General features: G+C 45.6%; 1 protein-coding gene across 1 annotated transcript; it reads right to left on the minus strand.

The window, feature by feature from the left end:
• Positions 1-410: 410 nt before the first annotated feature.
• LOC140187867 (uncharacterized) lies at positions 411-12,123 on the minus strand. Its single transcript, XM_072243662.1, has 4 exons — positions 11,977-12,123; positions 6,300-6,852; positions 5,160-5,286; positions 411-593 (listed from the first exon to the last, which is right to left on the minus strand). The coding sequence occupies exons 1-4, from the start codon at positions 12,121-12,123 to the stop codon at positions 518-520; spliced, it is 903 nt and encodes a 300-aa protein (XP_072099763.1). The 3' UTR covers positions 411-517.
• Positions 12,124-12,566: the final 443 nt, after the last annotated feature.

Consider the following 12,566-nt stretch of genomic DNA (forward strand, 5'->3'; position numbering starts at 1 on the left):
CCCCCCCACTATACTTTCCTCCAATCACATTAGAAGTACGTCCTCTCGTATTAGCCACTTAGCCATTTCAGTCATGGGAAAAAAGGTGCTGGCTGTCCTCTCTATCTATGCCTCTTATATGTAACAAACAACCTCTAATTTTCCATCTCTCCAAAAAGACCTAGCTAAACACAGCACAATCAGAACTAAACATAATACCCCAAGTATGGTCTATTCAGGGCTTTATAGATCTGCAACATTACCTCACAGCTCTTGAACCGAAACCCCAGATTAATAAAGGCTAGGCTAATGCACCCTATCTTCTTAATCACCCTGTCAACTTATGCGGCAACACTGATATGATGTGAGGCTTGAGATAGTCAATCTTCTGCTTGAGCAGAATTAACGTGAGACACAATAAATTCTGCAGAAGCTGGAAATCTTGAGCAGCACAGACAAAATGCTGGAGGAACTCAGCAGGACATGCAGCATCTACGGGGGGAAATGAACAGTCCATGTGTTGGGCTGAGATCCTTCATCAGAACCGATTGACTTCATCGTTCCTGTGGCAGAGCAGAGAGTAGGATTTGTGCAGATCATGCACCCCTTGAGTTCTGTGTGGAGAGAGACAGATAGGTGACTGGGGTGAGGAGGAAGAAGGCAGGGAGCAGGTTGCTAACATCCGGGGTCTATCAGAGGTTCAGCCCAGGACTAAAGATCAAAATAATGGTGGAGCAGTTGGAGTGCTGGATAATCATGGTACCACTGTCCAGCTGGCCCCCAAGAGATCGCCTGGTGCACAGGTTCAGGACTGGATTGCACATTGATATTCCCCAGTTTATCACCCCAAGCCCTCTCAGGCAGTGTCCCTACCTGTACCCCCAGACAGCTTCCTCAAACTGAAAAAAGGAACATCTGCAGATGCTGGAAACCAAAGCAACACACACAAACTGCTGAAGGAACTCAGCAGGCCAGGCAGCATCCATGGAAAAGAGTAAACAGTCAATGTTTTGGGCCGAGACCCGAAAGGAGAACAAGAGGGAGATGATGGGCAGGTAAGGAGATAAGGTGAGAGAAGGAAATGGGAATGGGGAATGCTGAAGGAGAGGTGGGGTGAGGTTGCAATTACCAGAAGTATGAGAAACCATACCATCAGGTTGGAGACAACCCAGATGGAATATAAGGTGTTGCTCCTCCAACTTGACCTCAGTGTGGCCTCATTGCAGCAGTAGAGGAGGCCATGGAGTGACCTGTCGGAATGGGAATGGGAAGTAGAATTGAATTGGGTGGTCACCTGGAGATGCTGATTTTTCTGGCAGATGGAATGTTGGTGGTTGGCGAAGCAGTCTCCCAATCTACATTGGGTATGTCTCTGGGTGATGGATTCTTCTGGTCACTATGGACATCAATGTGTGGATTCGAAGTGAAAGGGACACTGTAGACACACAAGTGAGACTGCGACATGGTGTGAGGATATCAATACTCATCTGCCAAATCAGGAAAGGCACTTCAACATGCAATTGTTAATAATGTTTTGATTTGGAGGTGGTGATCTAACTACTAGTTTTGCCAAAAGTGATCCCATTTAATGTAATAATATATGTAACTGTGTAGAGATAAATTATAATGGTGTGCTTTTCTCATCATTGGAGCCTCTGGCAGGACCTCGATCTGGGCATTCAGTGAAGTGAACTTGTCAACAACACAGTTGTGAAATATATCTTGGCAACTTTTTCTTAAACAAAGTTTGTATGACCCCCCCCGCTCCCTCCACCCAAGGTCCAACAATGTTTGTATTTTGCCCAATGTGAAATTGATAACTATCTTATGATGTATCCCAGGCTCTTTCAGTCCACAGTCGTTCTTGGCCATTGATGGCTCCAATGAGATAAACTGACCAGATTACCTTGTTTGCTGCTTTTCCCCGTGGTCACCCCAGTCTTGTGCTACAGTTGTGAGGCGCAAAAATACGAGGAGTGTGCACTCCTGAATGAAGTATCGGCTATATTTAACAATTATTCTACTTTCTTAGAAACACCTAACGTGCTGCTTGCAATGTGAGATGTCAATGTTTGATTTAACTGAATAAATGGTTGCAAACTATGTTTTGTAAAGTACTATTCTAAATCAGTCAGATGTATCTATTTCACTGTGGAACCTAACCCTGCTTACTTACACACACAACAGTATCACAAAGCTGGGGTAACCATGGGGATAAACTGTAAACTAAGTGATCTGGTCACTGAGTAATTGGGAGCAGTTAGCGAGTGAGAACAGAGAGAAAATAAGTAAGATTTGTGAAATGTGGACCAGAAAAACAAGTCTGACAGGCCTTGCTGGGTGTGTCCTGACCTCCCAAAGGGGGAAAAAGAACAAACAGACTGAGACAAAATGACAGATCAACACACACAGAACGAGGGAGGAACTCAGCAGGTTAGCCAGCAGCTCGGGAATCCTGATGAAGTCTCTTCACTTGGCCGGAAACATCGACTGTTCAATTCCCTCCATGGATCCTGCCTGGATTGATGGGTTCCACCAGTTTTGTGTGCATTGATCCAGATTTCTAGCACCTGCAGTCTCTCTTGTGTCTCTGCGATATCACAGATGGCTGGCTGATAAGTTGAGATATCAACTTACCTGAAATTGTAGAATTCAGTATTGACTCCAGAACACTGCAACATGCTCCCCCAGTGTTTTCACTCTGAAAGTTGCTCCGCTCGGCCTTTCCCATTTCCCAGAACAAAACCAAGATGATTATCAGAGAATCATAGATCAGAACCTCTTCCCTCAGCACCAACGTTATTCTAATCCATACTGTGATAGCTGAGGACCCCCAGTATCACAGGTCCTTACGATCTGGTAATGTCCTTGCAGGGTTCCTCCTTTCTCCCACTCAGTCTGTGGTGGCCTCAGGAACCTCCCCAGTCATTTATTACCTCATTCATACTTAAGCAATGGCTTCACTCATTGAGCTCTTAAAGGGATTCGAAGGAGAGTTTCCTGAATCAGTACTGTCACTTCTCTCTGCCTTTAGTTTGAACTTTAACAGAAAAACAAAGTTTGCTTTCAAAGTACATATATGTTACCAGAAATAACCCTGAGATTTGTTGTCTTGTGGGCATACTCAGTAAATCAAATAATCATAACAGAATCAGTGAAATGCTGCACCCAAAAAGGTGGACAACCAGTTTTCAAAAGACAACAAACAGTGCAAATAAAAAAAGAAAAAAAGTGAAATTTAAAAGTAAAAAATTAATAAGCAATAAATGTTTAGAACATAAGATAAAGAGTCCTTGAAAGTGAATCCATACATTGTAGGAATATTTCAGTGATGGGGCAAGTGAAGTTGAGTGAAGTTATCCCCACCAGTTCAAAATCCTGATGTTGGAGGGGTTCCTGAGCCTGATGGTGTGAATCCTGAGGCTCCTATACCTTCCTCTTGATGGAAGCAGTGAGAAGAGTGCATGACCTGGGTGGTGCACCAGAGGGAGGTGATGAAGATAAGGTGAGAGAGGGAAAGGGGATGGAGAATGATGAAGGAGAGGGGGTGGGCATGACCGGAAGTTTGAGAAATCGATGTTCATGCCATAAGGTTGGAGGCTACCCAGACATGATATCATGTGATGTTCCTCCAACCTAAGTGTGGCCTCATCACAACAGTGGAGGAGGTCATGGATAGACATAGTGGAATAGGATTAGGAAGTGGAATTCAAATGGGTGGCCACTGGGAGTTCCTGCTTTTTTTGTGGAGAGAGCGTAGGTGATTGGCGAAGCAGTCTCCCAATCTACGTCGGGTCTCACTTAGACACCGTATATTACCCCAACCATCTCACAGGTGAAGTGTCACCTCACCTGGAAGGGCTGTTTAGGGCAGAAAGTGTGTGTGTGGGGGGGGGGAGGGGGTAAGATGTGCTTGGTGGTGGGATTCCATTGGAGATGGTGGACATTACAGAGAATTATGTGCTAGATGCAGAGTCTACTGGGTGGTAGGTGAGGACAAGAGGAACCCTATCCCTGGTAGGGTGGTGGGAGGATGGGGTGAGAGTAGACACGTGTGAAATGGAAGAGATGAGGTTGGACACATCGATTTCTCGAACTTCCCGTAATGCCCATCCCATCTCCTGCACCATTCCCCAAACCCTCTCACCTTATCTGCTTGCCCACCCATCACCTCCCTCTGGTGCTCCTCCTCATTTTCTTTCTTCCATGGCTCTCTGTCCTCTTCTATCAGACTGCCCCTTCTCCAGCCCTCTATCTCTTTCACTAATCAACTTCCCAGCTCTTTACTTCATCTCTCCCTCTTCAGGTTACACCTATCACCTTGTGTTTCTCTCTCCCCTTCCCCCTACCTTTTAAATCTACTCCTCAGTTTTTTTTCTCCACTCCTGCCGAAGGGGCTCAGCCCAAAACGTCGACTGTACTCTTTTCCACAGACACTGCCGGGCCTGCTGATCTCCTCCAGCATTTTGCCTGTAGGTTTAGAGCTGTTTTAAAATTATTACCACACAGCTCTTTTGTGCATGCAGCTCATCAGCCTTATTGCTACACTGTGCACACATGCCTTTTAAACCCATCGGTGTCCTCCCTGCACTCTCGTAAGCAACCACCAATATCTCAAGCTCTTCACATTAAAGACTGCTGCTCATCAGCTTGTTGTCCATTCAATTCCCATCATCCAAAACAGAGTTACAGATTTCAACCAAAAGTTCCTGCACACTGTTGCTTTCAAAAGGCTCCATTTTCCCAATTACTCTAGTGGTTACAAGATGTTACATATTGGGTCACTCATTAGCATTAGGAGAACAGTACTCTTTGATTTTATCACTTTGAAGTCTACTGTAAATTAGTGTCGGCAGTTGCACTTCAGGTTCAGACTCTGACGGATTTGCTTTACACGTCCTTCATTTTATATCTTCAAACAAGTTTGGAAACCAATATTTAAGGTAACAACAATCCATTATATAATTAGGCCATCATTCAGCTATATAACAGAATATGCAAATTAACACGATATTCAGAACGATTGGTCCAAACTAAACAATATGCTAAAAGAATTTGATCAGCTTTCTGGTAAAGTTTGTTCTGCTTGATTGCTGTAAGTTAAAAATCAGTTGATGAATGAATACACTGACAGAATAATTGTCTAGGAACTACTCGGTAATTCTGAAGCGATTACTTACAGAGGAAACCACATGGTTTGGCAGATCCAAAGCATGATTGAAGAACCTGCCCACTGACTGCTCTGAAGTGGTGAAGTTGGTGATGGGGCAAGCCAAGTCATTGGGCATGGAACCAGCTTCACCCTACCTATGACATTAAGGGATAGGAGCAGAATTAGGCTATTCAGGCCATCAAGTTTTCTCCACCACTTGATTATGGCTGACTTATTGTCCCTCTCAACCTCATTTCCCTGCCTTTCCCCTGTAACCATTCACCTCCTTACTAATCAAGAACCTATCAACCTTTGCTTTAAATACGTCAAATGACCTGTTGTATACAGTTGTCTGCAGCAATGAATTTTGGCTAGATTCCTCCTCATCTCTTTTCTAAGGGGATGTCCTTGTACTACGTGCCTGTGCCCACTGGTTCTAGACTCCACCGCTATTGGAGAGATCCTCTCAATATCAATTCTATGTCAGCCTTTCAATATTCGATTAGATCTCCTCATTTCTCTATGACACTGAATTCCACAGATTCACCACCCTCTGGCTAAAAAATTCTCCTCATCTCTGTTGCAATGGGATGTCCTTCTATTCTGAGGCCTTGTCCTCTGGTCCTAGATTTTTCCACTGTTGACTTCCCTGCATGTCCAACCTATCTGCTCCTTTCAATATTTAGTAGGTTTAAAATGAGATCCCCTTCTCATTCTCATAAAAACTCCAATAGGTAGAGGCCCAGAATCATAAACTTTTGTAATATGTTAATCCTTTCAACCCTGTCATTATTCTCCTGAACATCCTCTAGACTCTCTCTATGCCAGCATATCCTTTCTTAGATAAGGGGTGCAAAACTGCTCATAGTACTCCAAGTGTGGATACACCAATACACGAATGCTTTTACATTCTAGTCCTCTTGAAGTGAATGCTAACATTGCATTTGCTTACCTTACTACCAACTCATCCTGCAAGCTAGCTTTTAGAAAATCCTGATGCATAGCAACTAGAACGAATGATCTAGCTAATGATGGCACCGGTAACTGGCGACTTCGCGTGTGCTCTCCCGAGAGAAATGCCCTCTCCACTATCCTATACCCGAGAAGCCCTTATAAACCTCCAATTTAGAAAGATAAAGATCAGCAACACCCTGGCGAAGGTACTGACCGAGCTGGAAACCACCGCGCCAGAACTGCTTCCTAAACTCCGGAGCGCAAATGGACCCGACCAACGAGGCGCACCACGTTCCCGCAGACCCGCGGCCTGCTACCGTGCCGGAGCGCTTGGAGACACGACCCATTCCGACCAGCACCTCTCCGGAGCAGACGGCCACACAGAAGTGACGGCGGAGACCGCAAGGTGCCCCAGACGCTTCCCCGGAGCGACCACTGTAAAGCCCCGTTGGTGGCCATCCACAGCTGCCGGAAGCGAGGCCTCCGCCGCCGACCTCGGAAATCGAGCCCGCGGCTCGACTGGAGCGGAGGCCTCCGCAACCGTGACTCGGCTTAAGGGTTTGTTTCAGCAAGGATCCCGGCCATCCGGGAATAGGTGTCGGCTTCGGGGCCCGACCCAATCGACAGCCCGGGCCCCCGGCAGCTGGAAGTGGCAGCGGAGCCTCCCCCGTTAATCGGCGCCACCCGGAGCGCACGGACGACGCGATTCCCCGCGGGAGGCGTCGACCAACATCAAAGCGCTGACAACACACTGCACCGATGGAAGCCTGGAAAGATGCACTGTTTACCGAGGAAGCGCGGGAGAAGAGCTGGGCTGCTGGACAGATTGAAGCTGAGGGGCTTCAGGATCCCAATGCCCAGCATCCTGCTAGCTAATGTGCAAGCCATAGAGGACAAGGTGGATGATCTTAAAGGGAGACTCACCTACTCAGGGAGATGCAGAACTGCTGTGTATTCTGTTTCACCGAGACCTGGCTCTCCCAGACATCCCACCCTGCAAAAACTCATTTCAGGGAGGTAGCACTCCCCCCCCCCCCCCCGCCCGTCGACATCCAAGGGTGTATGTAATACTTTGTTTAGTGATTTTGTCTAATCTGTAAACCAAGTTGGGTATATGCAGCAAATGTGACATTAAAATATGTACTTATATTATCATGTTTATACTACTACAACTTTAAGCAAGTCTACAGGGAGTTTGGCCTCATCACATAGGATATCAATAGAGTAGCTCCTTAGCAGCTAGCCAGTTAGTTTAAGTAACGTTAGCTATGCTGTAATGACACCTGTTAAACTCACCTCAACATGTCTTTTACATTTTAACCCACCATGGGCAATAGAAAAGTCACTGTTGCAAACAGTGCAGCGAGCAACAGTCATTATTTTTGAGGTTGACTGTAAAGCCCGCCCACAGAGAAAACCGATAGGTCTACTTAGCAGGGGTCCCCAACATTTTTTGCACCGCAGACCGGTTTAATATTGACATTATTCTTGCGGACTGGCCGACCGGGGTGGTGGGTGTTAATCACGACCGGAATATAGGTGATAAGTCAATAGCATCATAACTTCTTAAGTAACGTTTGGATATTAAACACAAAGCGCATATTTTCCCCATATGAACATATAAAATCATTGCAACACACCAATGTCGCTGAATCAGTGCAACAAGTCGCTCCCATCGAGGGGTGAGGGGAGACAGCGATAGTCAAAGGGGGTTCCTTATGTCCAGTCTATTCCACAATTTAGTTTTCGTTGCATTCATTGCAGAAAACTCCGCTTCACAGCGATATGATGTTGGAAATGGAAACAACATTATCAGTGCTTTCGTGGCTATCTCAGGATATTTAGCCTTGACTTTGATCCAGAATGCCAGCAGAGATGTTATGTCAAACATACTTTTCAGCCCACCGTCATCTACAAGCTCGAGGAGTTGATCTTTTTCCCGTGCTGACATGGATGACGCGTGCATAATGACCTCACGCGCGTTCAAGTTCAACAGTGCGTGACAGGGAATGAGGAAAGGTGCAAATGACTGATATCGTTTCATATCGCCAAATCATATTGTTTCCTCACAGCCCGGTGGTTGGGGACCTCTCTTAGCATGAAGAGAGACCAATCAGGATGCTCGCTCTCCCTCTCCTTCTCAAAAAAATCTATTTCTGGGATATTGTATATAATTTCCGGGCGTCAGGGAGCCACTATCGATATGCAGGAGACTCCCGGATCTTCCGGGGGAGGTGGGATGTCTGCTCTCCCCTGCCACCCCCGACTGTGCCATCTGACCGGAGGGTTTTTCGATCCATCGGATGTACTGCATGGTGTCTTCGGGCAAGACGAGGGGAGGTGGTGTCTGCCTACTGATCAACACTGGGTGGTGCTCGGACACAGTGGCACTGACAAGCTCCTGCAGCCCGGACCTGGAACACCTGTCGGTGAAGTGCCATCCCTACTGTCTGCCAGGGGGATTCACCTCAGTCATACTGACAGCGGTCTACAATCCGCCCCAGGCAGATATGGAGTGTGTTCTGAACATACTGTATGCCAACATCAGTGAACTTGAGACCAGGTATCCGGAGGCTTTGCGCATTACAGCCGGGGACTTTAACCAGGCCAACTTCAGAAAGGCGCTGCCAAAGTTATATCAACATGTCTCCTGCCCCACTAGGGGCCTGAATATACTTGACCACTGCTACACAGCAGTCAAGGATGCCTACCGTTCCGTCCCATGTCCTCACTTCGGAAAATCGGACCATCATGCTGTACTCCTCCTCCCGGCTTACAAACAGAAACTGAAGTAGGAGGTCACGGTGTCAAAAGTAGTGTCGCGTTGGACGGAGGAAACGGATGAGGTCCTCCAGGACTGCTTTGAATCAGTGGACTGGTTAGTATTCAAGGACTCGGCAGCTAACCTCGATGAGTATGCCTCAGCTGTCACAGACTTTATTTCGAAATGCACGGAGGACTGTGTGTCTCGCAAGATGATCCGGGTATTCCCTAACTGGAAACAGTGGATGAATTATGAGGTCAAGTCCCTTTTAAAGGCTTGAGCTGTGGCTTTTAGGTCTGGGGATACCAGTCGCTACACGGAATCCAGGAGTGAACTCCGGAAAGCCATTAAGTGCGCCTAGAGGCAATATCGAGACAAGTTGGAAGACCAGGCTAATCAGAGGGATGCCAGTAGACTATGGCAGGGTCTAAATGAGATCACTGGGTGCAAAGAAAAGGCTGGGAATATCAATAACTGTGGCACTTCTCTTCCTGACGAACTAAACATATTCTACGCAAGATTCGAACAGAAGAGGAGTGTCCCGCTCCCTCCGGATGAACTGGACCTGGTGGCATCAAGATTCATCGTCACTGAGGAGGACATTAGAAGGGTCTTCCTGAAGATAAATCCAAGGAAGGCGACGGGCCCAGATGGCGTCCCAGGACGGGATCTCCGGGCCTGTGCAAGCAAGCTAGCTAGAGTGTTTGCTGACATCTTCAGCTGCTCCTTGCTTCAGTCTAAGATCCCCTCGTGTTTTAAGAAGGCAACGATAATCCCAGTGCCGAAGAAGAGCAAGGTGGCATGCCTGAATGACTATCGACCTGTGGCTCTGATATCAATTGCTATGAAGTGCTTCGAGAGATTGGTTATGGCACACGTCAACCACAGCCTACCGGTCAACCTCGACGCTTTGCAATTCGCCTACTGGAGCAACAGGTCAACGGCAGATGTCATCTCTCTGGCCCTACATTCCTGGCCCTACATTACACCTGGAGAATAAAGACGCATACGTAAGGCTCCTTTTCATTGACAACAGCTCTGCCTTTATTACCATCATTCAAAATAAGCTGATTCCTAAGCTCCGGAACCTGGGCCTTAGCACTCAGATCTGCAGCTGGATCTTCAACTTCCTCACAGACAGGACCCAGGCTGTAAAAGTAGGGGACAAGCTCTCCTCTACAATCACTCTGAGCACCGGTGCCCCACAAGACTGTGTACTCAGCCCCCTGCTGTGCTCACTGTACACCCATGATTGTGTAGCCAAGTTTCCATCAAACTCAATATATAAGTTTGCTGATGACACAACAATTGTAGGCTGTATCTCGGGTAATGATGAGTTTGAGTACAGAGAGGAAATTAAGAACCTGGTGGCATGGTGCGAAGACAATAAACTTTCCCTCAATGTCAGCAAGACGAAGGAATTGGTTGTTGACTTCAGAAGGAGTAGCGGACCGCACGACTAAGAACCTGGTGGCATGGTGCGAAGACAATAATCTATCCCTCAACGTCAGCAAGATGAAAGGATTGATTGTTGACTTCAGAAGGAGTAGTGGACCGCACGACCCAGTTTACATCAGTGGTGCGCAAGTTGATCAGGTCAAAAACTTTAAGTTCCTCGGGTCAATATCACAAATGACCTGACTTGGTCCAAACAAGCAGAGTTCACTGCCAAGAAGGACCACCCGCGCCTTTACTTCCTGAGAAAACCAAAGAAATTTGGCCAGTCCCCTAAAGCCCTCACTTATATTTATAGATGCACTGTAGAAAGCATTCTACTAGGATGCATCACAAGCTGGTATGGAAGTTGTCCTGTCCAAGACCGAAAGAAGCTGCAGAAGATCGTGAACATGGCGCAGCACATCACAGAAACCAATCTTCTGTCCGTGGACTCACTTTACACCACACGCTGTCGGAGAAGTGCTGCCAGGATAGTCAAGGACATGACCCACCAAGCCAACAGACTTTTTGTCTCTCATCCCTCCGGAGAAGGTTCAGGAGCTTGAAGACTCGTACGGCCAGATTTGGGAACAGCTTCTTTCCAACTGTGATAAGACTGCTGAACGGATCCTGACCCAGATCTGGGCCGTACCCTTCAAATATCCAGACCTGCCTCTCGGTTTTTTTGCACTACCTTACTTTCCATTTTTCTATTTTCTATTTATGATTTATAATTTAAATTTTTAATATTTACTAATTTTAACTACTTGTAATATTTTTAATATTTAATATTTGTAATCCAGGGAGTGTGAAGTGCAGATTCGAATATCGCTGTGATGATTATGCGTTCTAGTACTAATTGTTTGCTGACAATAAAGTATAAATTATAAAGTATAATGGCTGCTCAGAACACTCAACAAACGCAAATCCTGCTTCACCATTAGCTGAAAGTAGGACCATCTTCAGAGTGTTTTTTTTCCATCAAGTCTTTGTAGATGGTTCCTGTTGAAGCAGAGTTTGGTTGCTAGAAGCTGTGGGGTCTTGCTCTGGAGCACCACCCGAAACATAACCATGAAAGTACGTTTGGAATACTGTGCATCAGTAAGGATTTCACACTTAAACAAATAATGACTACCTTGTTCACTTTCTAGTTAAAGAGTATCCCTCCTTGTTTCTTCTGTATAAATTACATCTTGTGATGATAATGCGTGTGCCCATTCTGAAGTCAAGACCTTAGGTCTCATAGAAGTCAATCAGCACCCTCATGTCAGGGAGATTATACTGTATCATTCTATAATGCAAAGAATAATTAACTACTTTATTTCTTTTCTGAAGGAGTTTAGCTGTCACTAATTACTCATTTGAGTGATGAGATCCCCCCTCCAACTAATGAAGACATGGTTTCAGCTACAAAAAAGATTAAACAAGCAGAACACATTTATTTTGAGGAGTAATTGTAATAGAGATTAGGATCTATAAAGGATTTCCAAACTTAAGCATAATTCTTCACAAACTAGATGAGTTGCAGGTGAAAAAGTTGTCTGCCGATGAAAGACGGGTCTGCGAAGAGATCCCTCTCAGATCCAGGATGAGGAACGTCGATACACTTTCATGTTTGTACCCTCACTCCTTTGCTGCCTTCTAATATTTATGTCAGTGTTTTTCTTGCCTGTCGTCTAGTGATGCTCACATCCACATTTGATAATTTCACAACTACATTGATCAGGTTGGACTGTAGGAGCCTCAGTTTAACACAGACAACAACAGGGAAACATGGTATTGAAGTGGTCAGCACGATGCTATCACAGCTCGGGATGTTCTGGAGTTTGGACCTCATTTCCGGCCCCTTTCTGTAAGGAATCGTTGTATGTGCTCCCCCGTGGAAAGTGTGGGTTTTCTCCAGATCCAAAGACATATCCTGTTGGGTAGGGTAATGGGTTATTGTAAATGTGGTTAGGTTGGGGATAATTGGGTTTGTCGCGGGTTGCTATGGATTGAACGGCTGGAAAGGTCTACTCCATGCTGTATCCATAAGTAAGTATTGTTTCTTCTGATTAGGTCATAGTCCCAATTCATTCAATGATAGGCTTCCTAACCTTGGACAGGATTGTTTCTCAAGAGGACTGGTAAATTAGTACTAGTTAAAGATGAACAATAAATATCTTATTTTGAATATTTTTATTAGTTTCTACATAAAAGAATACAGAGTACAAGAAAGTATATATAAAGGTCGATAAAAACAACTACCAAATACATTATATCTATTCAAAAAGCCAAAAA

This window comes from Mobula birostris, chromosome 25 (genome assembly GCF_030028105.1).
Source record: "Mobula birostris isolate sMobBir1 chromosome 25, sMobBir1.hap1, whole genome shotgun sequence".
Taxonomy (NCBI): Eukaryota; Metazoa; Chordata; class Chondrichthyes; order Myliobatiformes; family Myliobatidae; genus Mobula; species Mobula birostris.